This window comes from Hylobates moloch, unplaced genomic scaffold (genome assembly GCF_009828535.3).
Source record: "Hylobates moloch isolate HMO894 unplaced genomic scaffold, HMol_V3 SCAFFOLD_13, whole genome shotgun sequence".
In the NCBI taxonomy this organism is placed as follows: Eukaryota; Metazoa; Chordata; class Mammalia; order Primates; family Hylobatidae; genus Hylobates; species Hylobates moloch.
In genome coordinates, this window is record NW_026652288.1 from 32,355,528 (window position 1) to 32,374,229 (window position 18,702).

Genomic DNA, 18,702 nt, shown 5'->3' on the forward strand with positions numbered 1-18,702 from the left:
TAGCTGCAACGTAGAGTTGTTTTTTCCTATTTATGTGTCATAATTTCAGCCAGAATTTTAGACTTCATAAGCTTAAAGATTTTATCCTCATTCTACTCATTGCCTTTATGTTGTTGGTATTTAACACAGTGCCTCATACATAAAAATTGTTCTATAAATAAATGTTGTTTAGCTAATTTTCAAAGTCAGTTGTTGACATTATTTTTATTTTATTTATTTTATTTTATTTTATTTTATTTTATTTTATTTTATTTTATTTTATTTTATTTTATTTTATTTTATTTTATTTTATTTTATTTTATTTTATTTTCTGGGGTTTCACCATGTTGGCCAGGTTGGTCTCGATCGTTTGACCTCATGATCTGCCCGCCATGGCCTCCGAAAGCGCTGGGATTACAGGCGTGAGCCATCAGGCCTGGCCGACACAATTTTAAAAGCCTTTGGTGTGATTATTTAAGGTCATTTCTCTCTCACCAGAAAATTATGAACCAAATATTTGCATGTGTAGACAACCAGCCACTCCCAATTAACATGCCTATATCCTTCTGTAAATTGCAATATAGAGCAAAGCAAAGTTTATTTAATCTCTATAGATCTTCTTTTTAACTCAATTTTTTAAAAAGTTCTAATGATAGGCGGGGTGCAGTGGTTCACAGCTGTAATCCCAGCATTTTGGGAGTCCGAGGCAGGTGGATTGCTTGAGATCAGGAGTTCGAGACCAGCCTGGCCAAGAAGGCAAAACCCTGTCTCTACCAAAAACACAAAAAAATTAGCTGGGCATGGTGGTGCATGCCTGTAATAGCAGTTGCTCGGGAGGCTGAGGCACAAGAATTGCTTGCGTCTGGGAGGTGGAGTTTGCAGTGAGCTGAGATTGTGCCTCTGCACTCTAGCCTGGGTGACACAGTGAGACCTTGTCTCAAAAAAAAAAAAAAAATTCTAATGATACAATTATTTCTAAGGTTTATTCTGAGCATTAAGTGGGAAAATTAGTGTGAACATTTGCAGACATTTTATATACAGCCTACTACCTAATAAATATTTTCTTCATTTGCTAAAGTATCAGTGGATTTATTTTAATTTATGGACTTGTCTTTCTCTCAAAAACATTTAGCCAGAGTCAGCATGTATGACAAATCAAGGGATTACGGTGTTTAATTTGAAAGAGTGTATAGGCTGGGCACAGTGGCTCACACCTGCAATCCCAGCTCTTTGGGAGGCCAAGGCAGGTGGATTGCTTGAGACCAGGAGTTTGAGACCAGCTTGGGCAAAATGGTGAAACCCCATCTGTATAAAAAATTAGCTAGGCATGGTGCTTCATTCCTGTAGTCCCAACTACTTGGGAGGCTGAGGTGGGAGGATTGCTTAAGCCCAGGAGGTTGAGGCTGCATGAGCTGTGATTGTGCCGCTGCTCTCCAGCCTGGATGACAAAGCAAAGCTATCTTAAAACAAAATAAAATAATATATGTATGTAGGCCGGGTGCATTGGCTCATGCCTGTAATCCCAGCACTTTGAGAGGCTGAGGCAGGTGGATGACAAGGTCAAGAGATCGAGACCAGCCTGGCCAACATAGTGAAACCCCATCTCTACTAAAAATACAAAAAAATTAGCTGGTCATGGTGGCACACGCCTGTAGTCCCAGCTATTCGGAAGGCTGAGGCAGAAGAATCACTTGAACCCGGGAGGCGGAGGTTGCAATGAGCTGAGATTGCGCCACTGCACTCCAGCCTGGGCAACAGAGCGAGACTCCATCTAAAAAAAAAAAAAAAAAAAAAGAGTATATGTATCTAATAATGTCCTTAGAAGTTGTCAGTAATGCTGTTTCTGTGACAGCTTGGGAACATGGGTAGGATCTACTGGTAGGTTACTGAGGTCTTTTCAGCAACGTCGGTTACTTGGAGGTTAAGGATTCTTGTCAGTTTTGCTTACTACCTACTATATTAAGTGCCTGTAACAGTAGCTTGCACAAGGAGGGGCTCCGTAAATATTTGTAGGCTTAATGCTTTGGGCTTTGTTAAAATTCAGTTCCTGCCTCAAATGATGTTGTGCTAGAGGGTTTACAGTTCTAACATTAGTCCTTTTCTCCTGCATAGCGTCACACTGCTCAGCTCCGTGAAGAGTTGCTAAAACTTCCCTGCCCTGAAGGCTTGGATCCTGACACTGACGATGCCTCAGAGGTGTGCAGAGCCACAACAGGTGCTGAGGAGACTCTAATGCACGATCAGGTTAAACCCGGCAGCAGCAAAGAACTCCCCAGTGACTTCCAGTTATGAGCTGCATTGACGTGGACTTCATAGACACAAAGGCTTCGAAGCACAAGCCAAATATGTCAATATTTGTATGTAAGAAACTAATTATGTAATAGGTAATGAAACTGAAACTATACTATGCCCTTAAGGAGATCCAGTTTAATTCAAGGTGATCTTTTATTTACCTGTACAGGAGTGTAAACTTTTTTGTGCTTTTATTTTTCAATTGTGAGAACCACTGATTGGTATGTTCAACAAATTTGTGTATACAAAGAAATGGATAAATCACTGCTATATAAGGGAAACTACCTTAGGAAAGAATGTTTACTGAATGTTTATTTTATTTTTTTTTTTACTGTAGAGTGAGGGGTTGTTAACAAAGAATATATATTGGTCATTCTTACAACTACTATTTAAAGTCAGCAACTTTTCACTGAATTTGATAGATTTTATGTTTGGCCATATCTTCATGCTCACATTTGATTTCTGAAGACCTCCTACATACACTTCAATAAAAGTTAAATGGACATACTCCTTCTTTTTTGATTTACTGGTACATTTTTAAAATAATAAATCTGCCATAAAATGCATTATATCTGGAGACTTGCACTTGTATGGATGAATTTATTACATTCAACATATTTAATTTTATGCCTTCTAATTCTAAGATGCAGAAAAAAATAAATGAACATGATTTTATTCTATGCCAACATTTGGGCCTCTGAATGTATCTGTTATTTGAATTTAAGTATTTGAAAAGGAATGGTCAATTTGAAAGTCATTCTAAACTGATTTTTTTTTTTTCTAAAGGGCTCCTTTTTTCCTGGACTGTGTGGTTTTATGACTAAAGTCACATGTATGTATTAAACATTGAGGCTCTGTAGAGGAGAGAGGATGTACCTCTCTGGTGCTGTTACAGTACATTCTGTACCTGCCATACAGGCTCATTTTCATGCAAATTCTTCCTAGAGCCAAATAAATAAAGACTTAGGTGAATTAGTATGTCTTGTTTCTAAACCCCTTTGCCATGGTGTGAAATGCTATTTCTATAAAGAATTGAACACTTTCAAGACTTAAGCATGGGAAAACAAAGCATGTTTTTCCAAGACCAGTTGCTGCAGGGGAAAGGCTAAGGTGATTCTTTGACAGTATTTTTATAAATAGAAGTGGCGGCTGTGCACAGTGGCTCACACCTGTAATCCCAGCACTTTGGGAGGCCAAGGCAGGCGGATCTCCTGAGGTCAGGAGTTCGAGACAAGCCTGGCCAATGTGGTGAAATCATGTCTCTATAAAAATACAAAAATTAGCCAGGCATGGTGGTAGGTTCCTGTAATCCCAGCTACTCAGGAGGCTGAGGCAGGAACTGGAGCTGACGCCGGAATCTGGAGCTGACCAGGAGAAGCCGTATTCTGAAAGGCGAATTGCTCTCTGATGAAAAAGGGGATCTTGGGGAAATGATACTCTCTTATGTACAAAGTATAAAGCTCTTTCAGCATGGAAAAAGGAGAAATGAATAGTATTTGGACAGGAAATCAAAGATTCTAAAACACATAGTGTTAGGTCTGGTGGGTAGTGAGCTACACCGAGAATGACAAAATAGTGGTAGTTTATAAGAAGAAAAAAATTATGTCACCCACAGACATGCCAGCTAAAATCTAAGTATAAAATTATCAGCAATAATAAAGAACAGTCATTAATCCTCTAGGCTATTTTTTGTTGTTTTTGTTTTTGGACTGTGAGTGCTGGATGATAAAAGCTGTATCAAATGCATTGTCTGTCTTCCATGTAAAATGAAAGTAGCAATACCAGTACTATAAGGTCCAGTTCATATTTTTTAAAAGCCAAAGTCTAAACACCTATATTGGAACCAGTTACATTAAAACATTACATTTGAGATCCAGACTTTATGTCAACAAACATTTGAGCACTCATATTTTACTAGTTGCAAGTTCCTGCGCTTGAGGAGTCAATGACAGACATGAAAACATGTCAGTGCCATCTGGTAAGTTCTCTGGTAGAGTTATTTACAGGGTGATATTGGGAGCACAGAAGAGAATCCTTATCTCAGGCAAAACGTTGGGTGGGCACTGAGGTGATAATGGTCTGGAAAAGTTTCCTAAGTGCAGACTGAGTCTTGAAGGATGAGGATAAAGAAAGCCAGGCAGAAACAAGATAATCCAGACACAGGAGAGCAAAAGGAGAGCTCAGGTTGATGGCACTATATTAGATGTTACTGGATTTTTAACAAGCAAAGTGAGGATAGTCAAATGGGATGGGAGGCAGTGGTTTTGGAAAGAGAGGAGGGGTCAGTTCATCCCAGGCCTTTGCTTGCCCTGTTAAGGAGCTTTGACTTTCTGTAGGTGAAGGAGAGCTCACAAGTAGCTCTAAGGAAGCAACCTGATTAGTCTATTTCAGGAAGATCATTCTGCAAGCTATTGGGAAGCAAGGAGAACAGTTAAAAGCCTGCTCACATCCAAGCAATAGGTCACAAACTAGGGCACATAAACTGTGGAGATTAAGAGACAATTGACAGGACTTTGGGAAATACGTATATTTTGTTATGAGAATAACTTCAGCATGTTTTCAGGCTGGGGAGCCAGGGGAGAAGTCCTTGGGGAAGGATGGAGCAAAGCCTAACAGACATAAATGACTTGGGTCCAAGAGCACATGCAGAGAACTTGAAGAGATGTGAAAATCAGTAAAGTGAATTGGTCTATTTGTGAAACTTTTAACTATGTAAAGTTTTTATCTTAATGAAAAGTAAAAAAACAAAAAGTAAAACTGCTTAAATACTTTCCTAGCATTAAGACAAAAATCTCCAAAGTCAGACAAATGTAAAATGTACTGTAGGCTGGGCATGATGGCCCACACCTGTAATCCCAGCACTTCGGGAGGCCGAGGCAGAAGGATTGCTTGAACTCAGGAGTTTGAGACCATCCTGGGCAACATGGCAAAACCCCGTCTCTACAAAAAATAGCAAAATTAGCTGGCCATGGCGGCACATGCCTGTGGTCCCAGCTACTCTGGAGGCTGAGGTGGGAGGATTGCTTGAGCCCAGGACATAGAGGCCGTAGTGAGCCTAGATCACATGACTGCACTCCACTGTGGGCAACAGCAAGACCCTGTCTAAAAAGAAAATTAATGGATGTTCTTAACCCATCTCTTACTGTTGGACAGTTTGGAATTGCTTTTGTCTCTGCTTTTCTGATTATAACTAATGCTGTGATGAGCATGGTCTTTATTTTCTTATGATAAATCCTAGAAGTAGAATTCCTAGGTCAAAGGTTTTGACATATAATGACCGCTTTCCCAAGAGGTACTGATTCACACTTGGAACATCATTTAGTGTTGCCATGTGTTGGCCAGCATTGGAGATTATAATTTTTTGATCTGATATTTGTATTATCATCAAACATGTTTTAATCTGCATTGAACATTGTTTATATTACCCATTTGAATTTCTACTTTTGTCAGTTACCAGTTTATACCTTTTCTCTATTTTGTGTATTTTCTTAGAGTCTTTTAATATGTATCAGCTACTTATAGTAGAATATTAGTTTTTGTCAAACTTCTATGTATTTGTCCAGATGGCATTTTAATTTTTGTTTAATTTTTCTCATAGAAGTTTTAAATTGTGGGGCCGGGTGTGATGGCTCACTCCTGTAATCCCAGCACTTTGGGAGGCTGAGGCGGGTGGATCACGAAGTCAAGAGATCGATACCATCCTGGCCAACGTGGTGAAACCCCATCTCTACTAAAAACACAAAAATTAGCTGGGCGTGGTGGCACATGCCTGTAGTCCCAGCTACTTGGGAGGCTGAGGCAGGAGATTTGCTTGAACCCAGGAGGCAGAGGTTGCAGTGAGCCCAGATCGCATCACTGCACTCTCCAGCCTGGTGACAGAGCGAGACTCCATCTCAAAAAAAAAAAAAAAAAATTTTAATTGTGAAGTCATCTATTGCTCTATTCCTTTCTGATTTTAATTGCATTTTATTCTTGTGAAGTTATTCCCTATGCAAAGACAAAAAAAGGCTATATATTTACTTACTGAGATTGATTTTTGGTATTGTTATAGGCTTGGCTGCAACTGAATTGCAACAGGCTTGAGCTGCTTCCCATCTCCCACCCTGCAGAGGCAGGTATGGTGGTGACAAGCCAGAGTCCACGTGTGGATGGAAGATACAAGCCATGTTGAAAGGAAGCTCCATCCTGCTTTCTCTTTCCTCTTCAAACTCTGCCCAGTTTCTAGCAGCCATCCAAGCCTCCTTTCTCTCAGCTTCTAGCCTACTGATGCTTCAAGCTCTAAAGGGGCTGACGTGAACCCTGTGAGCCTATACATTTCCTGTATAGAAGAGGCATTCTCTGGCCTTCTTTCTCCCTTAGTTCCTGGATGTGATCTCGTAGTGCTCCCATGAGCGCCACCAAAAGTCTGCTTTCCGTTGCTTCCTTCATGTGTGTCCCTCTTCAGGTTGCACCAGCTGTTTTCCTATGCAGGAAGAGACTGCAGCCCACCACCATTTTAATTGTTTTCAGTTTTATTCACGTCTCACTTCTCCAGGGAGAGAATACCCAGTCCAATCATGTCAGCTGCAGGCTGCCCTGGGCCGCTGGGAGACCTACGGCCTCAGGTTAGACACTTCTGCCTGCTGGAATCCCCAGGATACTGCTCCTCCCCACCTCCCTGTACTCCTCTGGGTCACAAGGTAGACATGCATTTCCCTCGTTCTTATTCCTACCACTTCTGTTCCTTGCTGTTGCTTTCCCCCAGCCTTTCTATAGGTTTTGTTCTTTGGTTTATTCCTTCCCTTTTTCACCTTGCTGTCTGCAAAGTCAGCAAATGGAGCCATAGAGTGCCTTCCATCTCTGGAGCTTTTCTCATCTTTAGAGGAACCAGCTAGAGCTCCTTTAACCTGTCTGTGCCCCCTTTCTGGGAGCTGCTATTTTTGTTATTGCCCTTCTTGCCAGATAAGTATGAGATTTCCCAAGCCTGGCCAATTTTCAAATATTTGTCCTGTTGGGTTTTTTTTTTCTCTTTTTATAAGACTTTGTCAGAATTTTTTGATATAAATTCACAAATGAGAAAAAATACTTTTCAAGCCCAAATCACTGATATGGTAGTCTTGGTTAAAAAAAAAAAATCTTCCCCCGGTTGTCTCCGTACCCCAAAGGTAGCAGTTACTTCCTGAAGCAAGGCAAATACTTCCTTTGACCCAAAGGGCAAAGTTAATCTCCCAAAGGAGTTTAGCAAGGGAGAGCTCAGAAAGGCCTGAAGCTCACCTACCCTTAGGTGTGATTTGTAAATGCCTCTTTACCAAGGAAAGATAGTGCCTTAATTTGTTCTGAGCACTTGTACCTGCTCTGCAATGTGCTGGATTCTTGGGATAAAATGTCATATAAGAGTCTGACCCTACCCCCAGGAAGCTGTCAGTCTAATGAAATAAATAAATAATATTCATCATTTCAATTGTATTTTGGGAGTCTTCCAGTTATCACCAATTTCAGTCTCTGAGCCGAAGCGATCACCTTGGATTGTGAACCAAGGAAGGACAGATCCCTGAGAAGACTTCATGCAGCTCTAGGAAAAGCTTATACTCTTCAATCATCTGGCTTCTGATTTCACAATGAGAAAACTATACCCTCGTCTGCCTCAAAAGAGGAACCCCTAATACTTAGCTAATAATTGCTAACATTTTTGGGTATTTATGTCCTAGACCCTATGTTTAGTACTTGATAACTTAATCTCATTATCAGTTGGTCTCAATTTGCCAACTGCTAGGGAAAAATCATCACACTGTGGAGATACGGAAGCATACCAACTACCCCTCCCTTCAATCAGCCTGCCCTTGCTTCTAGCAGGTGACCCCCACCTCACCCCATCTTCTATTTTTCTTTTCTTTTTTTTTTTTTTTTTTTTTACAGTCGTGCTCTGTCGCCCAGGCTGGAATGCAGTGGTGGGATCTTGGCTCACTGCAAGCTCCACCTCCCAGGCTCACGCCATTCTTCTGCCTCGGCCTCCCAAGTAGCTGGGACTACAGGTGCCCGCCACCGCACCCGGCTACTTTTTTGTATCTTTAATAGAGGCGGGGTTTCACCATGTTAGCCAGGATGGTCTCCATCTCCTGACCTCGTGATCTGCCTGCCTTGGCCTCTCGAAATGCTAGGATTACAGGTGTGAGCCACCGTGCCTGGCCCTCAGTATACTCAAACAATAGTTCCCCTCTTCTGTTAGTATCTATTAGCACCTATGGGACTTAAGACGTAAAACTTTTTTTTTTCTGAGACAGTCTCAGCTCTGTCGCCCAGGCTGGAGTGCAGTGGCATGATTTCAGCTCACTGCAACCCCCGCCTTCTGGCTTCAAGCGATTCTCATGCCTAAGCCTCCCGAGTAGCTGGGATTATAGGTGTGCACCACCACACCCAGCTGGGTCTTGCTTTGTCGCCCAGGCTGGAGTGCAGTGGTGCGATCTCGGCTCACTGCAACCTCCACCTCCTGGGTTCAAGCGCTCCTCCCACCTTAGCCTCCCTAGTAGCTGGGATTACAGGCATGTGCCATCACACGCAGATAAAATAATTATCTAATAATAATTTTTTTATTAGAGACGGGGTTTCACCATCTTGGCCAGGCTGGTCTCGAACTTCTGACCTCAGGTGATCCGCCCGCCTTGGCCTCACAAAGTGCTGGGATTACAGAAGTGAGCCACCACACCCAGCCATGTGTTTGAACTAATTCTGTCTCCTATCTTTTTAAGTGGTGAAAGGGAGGCTGGATTTGTCATTAGCTCAAGCATAAGGAAGTCAGGATTGCAAATAGCATTTCATGACCCTTCCATCTCCTTTCATAGTCATTAACAGAGCTCACATTTAATAATAATTTTAACAGTGTTTGCAAATATTTGTGGCAGCTTTATTTGAAGTAGCCAAAAACCGGAAACAACTTCAACATCCACCCACAGATGAATAAATAAACATATTGTGATATATTCATACAATGCATACTCTTCAGTTACATTTTTTAAATGAACATTGATACATACTATATATGAATATCAAAATAATTATGCTAAGTGAAAGAAGCCAGAAAAAAGTATATACTGTATGATTCCATTATATAAATCTAGAAAATGCAAACTCATCAATAGTGACAGCAGATCAGTGGCTGCTTGGGGTGTAGAGGATGGGGATGGCAAGAGGGCCGGATTATTATAAACAGGAACAGAGAAACTTTGAGGAGTGATGGATATGTTCATCATCTTGATTGTGGTGATGGTTCACGGGTACATACCTATATTAAAACCTAACAAATTGTACAGTTAAAATATGTGCACTTTATGCCAATTATATCTGAATAATGCTTTTTATAAAATTGTTGTATGAAGCTTAAAATCTGGTTTCCCAAGACCAATATTCTCCAGAAGCCTTCTCCTGACATAACAATTCTTCCTTCTTCTGACACCGCTGGTCCCCTGCTCTTTCCAAACCCTGTGTCCCTCGGAACAATGGCCCTGCAACCACCGCTTTCCTTCAGAGAGTGAGCCAGTCCTTGCCCTGTGCTTCCTTCTAGTCAGTGCAACCAAACTCTGATCTAGTCCTCCTTGACCCCTCTGATGTTCCCATGGCGCCATTATTTTCTCCAATCTCCTAGCCTCTTGCAATACTTGTTTAATTTACATCTCCAGCCATCCTCCTTCCTATTTTTTCTCCTTTGGGAAGAAATGATGCAAAACTTTGTTTCCTTATCACACAGTATTCCAAAATAGAGGTGTTATAATTGTATTTATTTGTTACTGTAGACCAAACGTTACTGTAAACATTTAGCTAGAATCACTAGTTTAGAGAAGATGAGATTTTGTAATAGGTTGGGAACTATTTGACGTAAGAGACGAGAAAGGAAATAACATGGATTAGAGGCATAAAATAAGCCAAGGATAGTGCTAAATTCTGTTAAAAGTATCTCTCACTTACCTCATTCTTGGTCTTGAATATGGAGACTTCTGGCTTTCTATCGCTACTGGGCCCTGGAACTGTGGCAGCCAGAGCCTCACCTTCCAGGTAGGAGATTTAAAGAGTCTTTTGGAGAAATCTGACCAGCCCAAGAAAAAAAGTCTTTTAGATAGTGACATACAGGTTCCCAACAGACTCCTCAGCCAAGGCATTCTATACTGAGTCCTACAGTAGATATCTCATTGCCTGCTCAATTTCCACTCACTATGTACATATTTTTAATCGAGACCATATTCCCTACCTACTTTATTACTGGAATTCACTTTGCTTGAAGGGAGATTAGGCAGACTTCAGTCACCAGCATCATCTAGCATACCACATTTAAAACAAACCAACCTTGAATTTAAGTGAAAGTTGCAACTTTACTATGTGGATCAATGGGGTGCTACATACAGGTGAGGAACTTTGGTGGAGCGGCCAGTGTGTTTCTACAGACATTCATCTTTAACAATTACCAAATTAGTTTAGACAGTGCTGGCTTTTGTACTTAAGGAAATGAACAGACATCCTGGTCAAGTATCATTTTCTAGAAAAATAGTGTTTTTTGTTTGTTTGTTTGTTTGTTTTATTTGAGACAGAGTCTCGCTCTGTTGCCCAGGCTGGAGTGCAGTGGCGCGATCTCGGCTCACTGCAGTCTCTGCCTCCCGGGTTCAGGCCAGTCTCCTGCAGCAGCCTCCCGAGCAGCTGGGACTACAGGGGCCCACCACCACGCCCGGCTAATTTTTAAAAAAAATATTTTTAGTAAAGACGGGCCGATCTCCTGACCTCATGATTTGCCCGCCTCGGCCTCCCGAAGTGCTGGGATTACAGGTGTGAGCCACCAGGCCTGGCCTGAAAAATAGTTTTTAATTACTTCTCAATGGGAGGACATTTTAGGGCATCTGCTCTTCTCCAATCACAGTCAGGCCCGGCTTCCTTTGGTATCTGCTGGCAGTGGCTGAAATGAGCTGAGCTGAGTTCCCCTCCCTTCACATTCTGGAGTGGCTCTTTACTGAGTAAGAAAGTGAATTAACAGTTATTTAGCTTCTTCCTTGGAGCTGGGTACTGCGTCAGCCTCTTTTCAGAGAGCTGTTGCTCTTGTGGTCAGAGTTACCCTGCAGTTTTCTCCTGGCTCTTACATGACATATCTCAGTACAGGTGTCAAGCCAATGGGACAAAGCCATAGTCCTGTTTTCCTTCCCTCCCTCCCTTCTTTCCTCCCTCCCTCCCTCCCTCCCTCTTTCCTATTGCCCAGGCTGGAGTGCAGTGGCACCATCTCAGCTCACTGAAACCTCCGCCTCCCGGGTTCAAGCAATTCTCCCGCCTCACTCTCCCAAGTAGCTGGGATTACAGGGGTGCGCCACCACGTCCAGCTAATTTTTGTATTTTTAGTAGAGACGGGGTTTCACCATGTTGGCCAGGCTGGTCTCGAAATCCTGACCTCAGGTGATCCACCCGCTTCATCCTTCCAAAGTGCTGAGATTACAGTCGTGAGCTGCCGCGCCCGCCCTCTAGCTGTTTCTTAGGAATGCTGCTAGGAAGATCGAAAGAAGTGCAAATAAGGTACCAACTCTGTCCTCGGCAGCAAGCACGCAGGGGAGGCTGGTTTGTCCCCTTGCAATTTCTTTGTGATCATCCCTGGGATCACTCTTCTACAGCGTTCAGACAGTGTTCCAAAAACTTCCCTGCACCAGCGGCAGGGGCAGATTTCCCACCCAGCCATGATTCATGTAGAGCAGTGTCAAAACCAGATCCTTTCCTTACATGCTCATTCACCGAAAGACCCATGCTATGCTGACGGGGTTCCAAGCTGGGCTTCACCGACTCCGCGTCAGAGGGTCTGTGATTCCCTGAGAGGGTACCCTTACGCTGAGAGCAAGGGCCCACCTGCACTCTGCGCGAAGGACTGTGGTTTTCATCGGGTTGTCAAGAGCGTTCTGACCCAAAATGGTTTAAGAATCACAACTCTAGCCCTTCTAATCAAACTGCTTTGGCCAAGATGTCCTTTTTGAGTTGCATTTGAACCCTAGCCCTCGGTGGGAGGCACACTCACTTCCATGTTCACAGTTGTTGGAAGCGGTCCCATTGGGGGCGGGGCTGAGCGCGACCGCGCCCTAAACTCCGCCTATTGCCCGTCCTGGGGTGGGGCATAACCACCCGACAGGCTCCGTACTCAAGCTCGGGTTTTTCTCCTAGGCGGAAGCCGGACCAGAGAGCGTGCGTGTTTTTCCCAGGGTGCCCCGCGCTGCTGTTATGGCTGCCTCCTTGCGGTGGTATCCGCACATGGAGTTCTAGAGCCGCGGGTGTATTTACGGTAACTGTCGCCACTAGATTTCAGCGCCTTTGGACTCTCCTCTTTTCACTTTCTTTTGTTGACTCCCGTGTTGCCCTCGTGGGAGCCTGTTTTGGCTGCAGCGGTGTCTGGGGTGATGTGGACCCCGGAGCTGGCAATTCTTAGGGGATTCCCCACTGAGGCTGAGCGGCAGCAATGGAAACAGGAGGGGGTCGTCGGTTCAGGTGAGAGGCGCACCTACCAGGGCCTTAGGCTATCGTGGGAACTGTGAGGTAAAGGGATGGCAGCGACTGATTCTCATCCCTCCCTTCATTTTTCCCTAACACAATTTAGCTGATTCCTTGAGGCTTTGGGTCTTTGAGTCTTTGACATGGTGGGCGTGGGCCTCACTTTTTTGCCCAAAACTTCTTACCGCCCAGGTTCAGTAATAATAACAATGGCGATGTCAGTTATTTTTCTAAGCCCTTAACATGTACTCAGTCATTGAATGCTTATGGTAGATACTTAAGGTAGATTCTATTTTTATTTTTATTTTTTATTTTATTTTATTTTATTTTTTTGAGACGGAGTCTCGCTCTGTCGTCCAGGCTGGAGTGCAGTGGGGCAATCTCGGCTCACTGCAAGCTCCGTCTCCCAGGTTCACGCCATTCTCCTGCCTCAGCCTCTCCGAGCAGTTGGGACTACAGGCGCCCGCCACCACGCCCGGCTAATTTTTTTGTATTTTTAGTAGAGACGGGGTTTCACCGTGGTCTCGATCTCCTGACCTCGTGATCCACCCGCCTCGGCCTCCCGAAGTGCTGGGATTACAAGCATGAGCCACCGCGCCCGGCCATGTAGATTCTATTTTTAATCCCACTTTGCGGTGAAGACCTGTAAATACAGTTTGGTTAAGTAATTTTATTTTATTTTATTTATTTATTTATTTATTTATTTATTTATTTATTTATTTATTTATTTTTTGAGACGGAGTTTTGCTTTTTGCCTAGGCCGGAGTGCAATGGCGCGATCTTGGCTCGCTGCAACCTCTGCCTCCCGGATTCCAGTGATTCTCTTGCCTCAGCCTCCAGGGTAGCTGGGATTACAGGCGCGCGCCACCACGCCTGGCTAATTTTGTATTTTTAGTAGAGTCGAGGTTTCACCATGTTGGCCTAGCTGGTCTCGAACTCCTGACCTCAGATGATTCGCCTGCCTCAGCCTCCCAAAGTGCTGGGATTACAGGCATGAGCCACCGGGCCCGGCCTAGGCGGCAAAGATTAATTCTTGTGAGCAATGAATATTTACCAGAGAGATAAAGAGTTAAAAGGCACATACACGGGCACATCTGGTTGTGGGATTTAGGCTGGACCCAGAAGAGTAATAGTGAACAATGTGGTGTGTAAGTACTCTGTGTGTATGTGTGTGTGGGCACTCGTGTGACACAGTAGGTGCTTCCAGTGACAGGAAGTTTGAAGTTTGGTGGCCTGGAAAAGTTTCCTAAAATAAGTTAGACTTGAGCTGATTTTGGATTAAAGGGTGAGACTAACAAGTGGAGAAGAGTTCAACAGGTGAAATCACAAGTGCAAAGTGTGGAGGCAGGAATACGCATGGGACATTAGGGAAACAATGAGTAAACCAGCGTTCTTGGAGTGACTTTTCAAGAAGAGAAAATAATAGAGGTGGAAGGAGCCAGATTGTGAAAAGTGTTAGAACCTTGACTAAGGAAACTTTTGTGTTGTCGGTAGGAATCTTTGTGAATTTCCCAGCAAAAGACTAAATACCTATTAATGAGGAATATTATTTCTGGGGCTGACTTCCACTTTGGGGCTCATAGTCAGTATGAGTGAGCTGCTAATTCTAGGAGAGAGAAATGTTTGTAGAATGATGGAGATTTACTGAGTGCCTTGTGACTGACATACAGTAAGCATTCTAAGTCTACAGATTGTTTTTGCACACTAAAATGGTAGATTTACCTAATAGTGTTATCCTTTACGGTATGAAAAATATTTTTTTTTGGATTACCGCACTAATTTTTTATATTACAGAGAGTGGATCTTTCCTACAATTGCTGCTGGAAGGGAACTATGAAGCCATATTCTTAAATTCAATGACTCAAAATATTTTTAATTCAGCAACAACCGCTGAAGAAAAGATTGATACCTACCTGGAGAAGCAGGTAGTAACATTCCTGGATTACTCAACAGATTTGGACACAACGGAAAGGTAGAATTTTATTTGAAATTTTCATAGAGGAACAGAGCGAATACATTTAATAGCACCTTGACAGGGTAAGGCCCTGATTTTAGCAGTTGAGAAACCTTGCCTTACATTCTACTCAAGACTCATGATGTACCAAGTAATCTATGTAAAAACTCTTATCCAGAAGTCCGTCCAGAATGAAAAAGTAAAGTGGTGCAGGATAAAATGGTTTCATATATGAGACTGACACATATTTTGGTGTTAACTGCAAATGCTTAGGTCTAGTTGGCTTTACCTACCGGCAAAACTTCAGACCTTATTTCCTTTAACTTAAAAACATACTTTCAGGCTGGGTGCCGTAATCCCAGTACTTTCAGAGGCCGAGGCGGGTGGATCACATGAGGTCAGGAGTTTAAGACCAGCCTGGCAAACATGGTGAAACCCCATCTATACAAAAATACAAAAATTAGCCGGGCGTGGTGGCATGCGCCTGTAATCCCAGCTGCTAGGGAGGCTGAGGCCGAAGAATCGCTTGAACCTGGGAGGTGGAGGTTGTAGTGAGCCAATATCCTGCCATTGCGCTCTAGCCTGGGCGACAGAGCGAGACTCTGTCTCAAAAAAAAAACCAAAAAACAAAAAACATACTTTCAATCTTGTTATTTCTACATAGCTGAGTGCTAATTTGTAACTATTTATTATGTTTTAGATTATTATCTTTATAGAGCTCAGAGAACTTAATGTTTTTGGAACGAAGCCCTTGGTTTACCTTCTTCCATTAAAGTTTGTGTAATTTTATAGGGTTAAGTATAGCAGACAGTTACACAGCAGGGAAACCTAAGCTTTTCAGTGGCTTATATTTCACTGTTATAAATTTGATACCTCTATCTTTCGTCTACTATCTGTGGCAACCATGTCAAGCTTTAATTATCTTATAAATGCATGCAATTTTATTTTACCATTATTTCTAGGAAATAGCTTCATTAGTCTTTCAACAAATAAACTATTGTAGTAGATGTGGAGGTTCTGAAGATGAATAAACCATAACCCATATTCGTAAGGAGTTTGCAAAAGAATGCTACAGGCTTTTAATTTTATTTTGAAAATTAATATTATTCTTTTCTTTTTTTTTTTTTTTTTTTGGTGGAGTATCACTCTGTTGCCCAGGCTGGAGTGCAGAGGCGTGATCTCGGCTCACTGCAAACTCCGCCTCCCAAGTTCAAGTGATTCTCTTCCCTCAGGTTCCCATGTAGCTGGGATTACAGGCCTGTGCCACACCTGGCTAATTTTTTTTGTATGTTTAGTAGAGATGGTGTTTCACCATGTTGGCCAGGCTGGTCTTGAACTCCTGACCTCAGGTGATCCGCCTACCTCGGCCTCCCAAAGTGCTGGGATTACAGATGTGAGCCACTTCGCCCAGCCTCCATTTCATATTTTTAGTTTACTGGTAGTTATGTTCCTTCGGTGTGATTTTTTTTTTTTTTTAGTTCCTTTTTGTAGAGATGGTGTCTTGATATGTTGCTCAGGCTGGTCTCGAACTCCTGGGCTCAAGCAATCCTCTCACCTCTGCCTCACTGAGTGTGGGGATTATAGGCATGAGTCACTCCACCCAGCCAGATTCTCATTGCTTTCTGATATGTGTGCACTCTCATAGCAACTAGCTTTGTGGCACCCATTAAAACAACACATTCACACAAATGCATTATTCACTGATATACCAGATTTCTATCTTGTCACATAAAGCTAAAAAGAGACATTTCAATTGACTCATTTTCAGACATTTGAAAGTTAAAGTGTATTCTCAGTTCACCTTATGGATTTTGTTTTTTGATTAGGACAGTTTATTAAGGCTGTTTTCTCCAAATTTCCGAACTGCTGATTGCAAACCAGCTCTTTTGTTATCTTTTTTCTCTAATGCTGCTTATTTGCATTGCATCCAGAGTTTTATATTTTTGCTACCATAGGCTTGTATGTTTGATTTTTTTTTCTTTTTCTCAAAGAATCTTCCTTTTAAGGAAGGGCCTAGGGCTGTGGGGAAAAAAGTGACTACTAATACTTTCTCTTCAGAATGAAACTCCAGGATTCCCTGGCTGTTATTTGCTAGAGTTGAATCTGTACCTATTTAGGTCCTAATTTAGGATTTGGCACATTATGGCTGGCAGGCTAACTAAGTGGCTAAGAATTAATGGTTTTTACATTTTTAAAGGGTTGGAAAAAAACAAACATGATATGCAAAGCCTAAAATATTTCCTATCTGTCCCTTTAGAAAAAGTTTGCCTATCCCTGTCTCACATCACAGCAAGACTGAAAAATAGAGGTTTCATTAAAAGGTCTATGTTTTGTTGTTGTTGTTCTAGCATTTGGTGGTATGGGATTGGTAAACGATTAGCAACAACTTTATATCATCACTTTTCTTTTGTATAAAGTCAGTTTTCTATACATCTTGCAATGTCAGAGCTGTTAAAGGGAATGCAAGAAAAACTTACAGATGTCTGATCAGAACCTAAATCAACACTGTTCAAGATAATTTTCTGTGGAGATAGAAGTACTGTCTATCTTCATTGCCCAGATGGTAGCCACTAGCCACACTGAACTATTGAGCACTTGAAATATGGAAAGTATGACTAAGGAACTGAATTATAAATTTTATTAATTTTAACTAATGTAAATTTAAACCATGTGTGGCTCATGGCTGTAATATGGGATATTGTAGACCTAATTTCTTTTTTTTTTAAGAGAGACAGGGTCTCGCTTTGTCATCCAGGCTGGAGTACAGTGCTATGATCAAAGCTTACTACAGCCTCAAACTCCCGGGCTGCAAGCAATCCTCATGCATCAGCCTCTTGAGTAGCTGGGATGTACCACCATGCCGGCTAACTTTTAAATTTTTTGTAGAGACGGGGTCTCACTATGTTTCTCAGGCTGGTTTTGAACTCCTGGGTTCAAACGATCTTCCTACCGTGGCCTTCCAAAGTGCTGGAATTACAGGCATGAGCCACTGTGCCTAGCTAACCTAAATTGTTTTAAGTTTTAGAAATTTTTTTTTTTGGTAATACTCTAGGATAGTCTCAATAAATGTTGATAGGTATTATTTTCTTAATAAAACTGAAATGGAATAGTGTGTTTGAGATTATACAGTGATAGTAGTTCATATTTATTTCTTTAACCATTCTTATATGCAGGCAACAGTTGATATTTCTACTTGGTGTGAGCAGTTTGCAACTTTTTGTTCAGAGCAACTGGACGGGGCCCCCTGTTGACTTACACCCTCAGGACTTTTTGCCATCTGTTTTGTTCCAGCAATTCAGTGAGGTATGCTTCTTGAAAATGTTGTATGTAATTATTATTGTGTTATTTATTTTTTATAAGCAAGTCTTTATAAACTGGAACTAATAGTAGGTAGGAAAGAAACATGACTTTACGGTTTGCACAAAACTACTAAGAATGCTTGTTCATTGATCAGATTTTCACAGATTTCCAGAAGTTCCATTGTCAAACTCCTCTTCATACACACTCCATTTTAGGCAGCCGTGTTAGCTGTGTTTTTTTTTGTTTTTTTTTTTTTTTTTTGAGACGGAGTCTCACTCTGTCGCCCAGGCTGGAGTGCAGTGGCGCAATCTCGGCTCACTGCAAGCTCCGCCTCCTGGGGTTCACGTCATTCTCCTGCCTCAGCCTCTCCGAGTAGCTGGGACTACAGGCGCCCGCCACCACGCCCAGCTAATTTTTTTTTTTTTTTTTTTTGAGATGGAGTCTTGCTCTGTTGCCCAGGCTGGAGTGCAGTGGCGCAGTCTCGGCTCACTGCAAGCTCTGCCTCCCAGGTTCACGCCATTCTCCTGCCTCAGCCTCTCCGAGTAGCTGGGACTACAGGTGCCCACCACCACGCCCGGCTAATTTTTTGTATTTTTAGTAGAGACAGGGTTTCACCGTAGTCTCGATCTCCTGACCTCGTGATCCGCCCGCCTTGGCCTCCCAAAGTGCTGGGATTACAAGCGTGAGCCACCGCGCCCGGC

General features: G+C 42.4%; 2 protein-coding genes across 13 annotated transcripts in view; both read left to right on the top strand.

Moving 5' to 3' along the window:
• BIRC6 (baculoviral IAP repeat containing 6) overlaps positions 1-2,959 on the top strand; it is a 267,757-nt gene extending 264,798 nt beyond the window's left edge. For all 10 annotated transcript variants that reach the window (XM_032172644.2, XM_032753345.2, XM_058426665.1 and 7 more), the window contains one exon: positions 2,092-2,959. In XM_032172644.2, the coding sequence (XP_032028535.1) occupies positions 2,092-2,271 (180 nt within the window). In that variant the 3' untranslated portion in view covers positions 2,272-2,959. The remainder of the gene's footprint in view (positions 1-2,091) is intronic.
• Positions 2,960-12,414: 9,455 nt separating this feature from the next.
• The window catches only part of TTC27 (tetratricopeptide repeat domain 27), a 201,509-nt gene continuing 195,221 nt past the window's right edge, over positions 12,415-18,702 (top strand). Inside the window, exons 1-3 of one of the 3 annotated variants that reach the window (XM_032172645.2) lie at positions 12,415-12,744; positions 14,542-14,719; positions 17,875-18,004. In XM_032172645.2, coding sequence (XP_032028536.1) covers positions 12,657-12,744; positions 14,542-14,719; positions 17,875-18,004 — 396 coding nt within the window. In that variant the 5' untranslated portion in view covers positions 12,415-12,656. The remainder of the gene's footprint in view (positions 12,745-14,541; positions 14,720-17,874; positions 18,005-18,702) is intronic. The other 2 variants (XM_058426737.1, XM_032172646.2) reach the window with 2 other exon arrangements.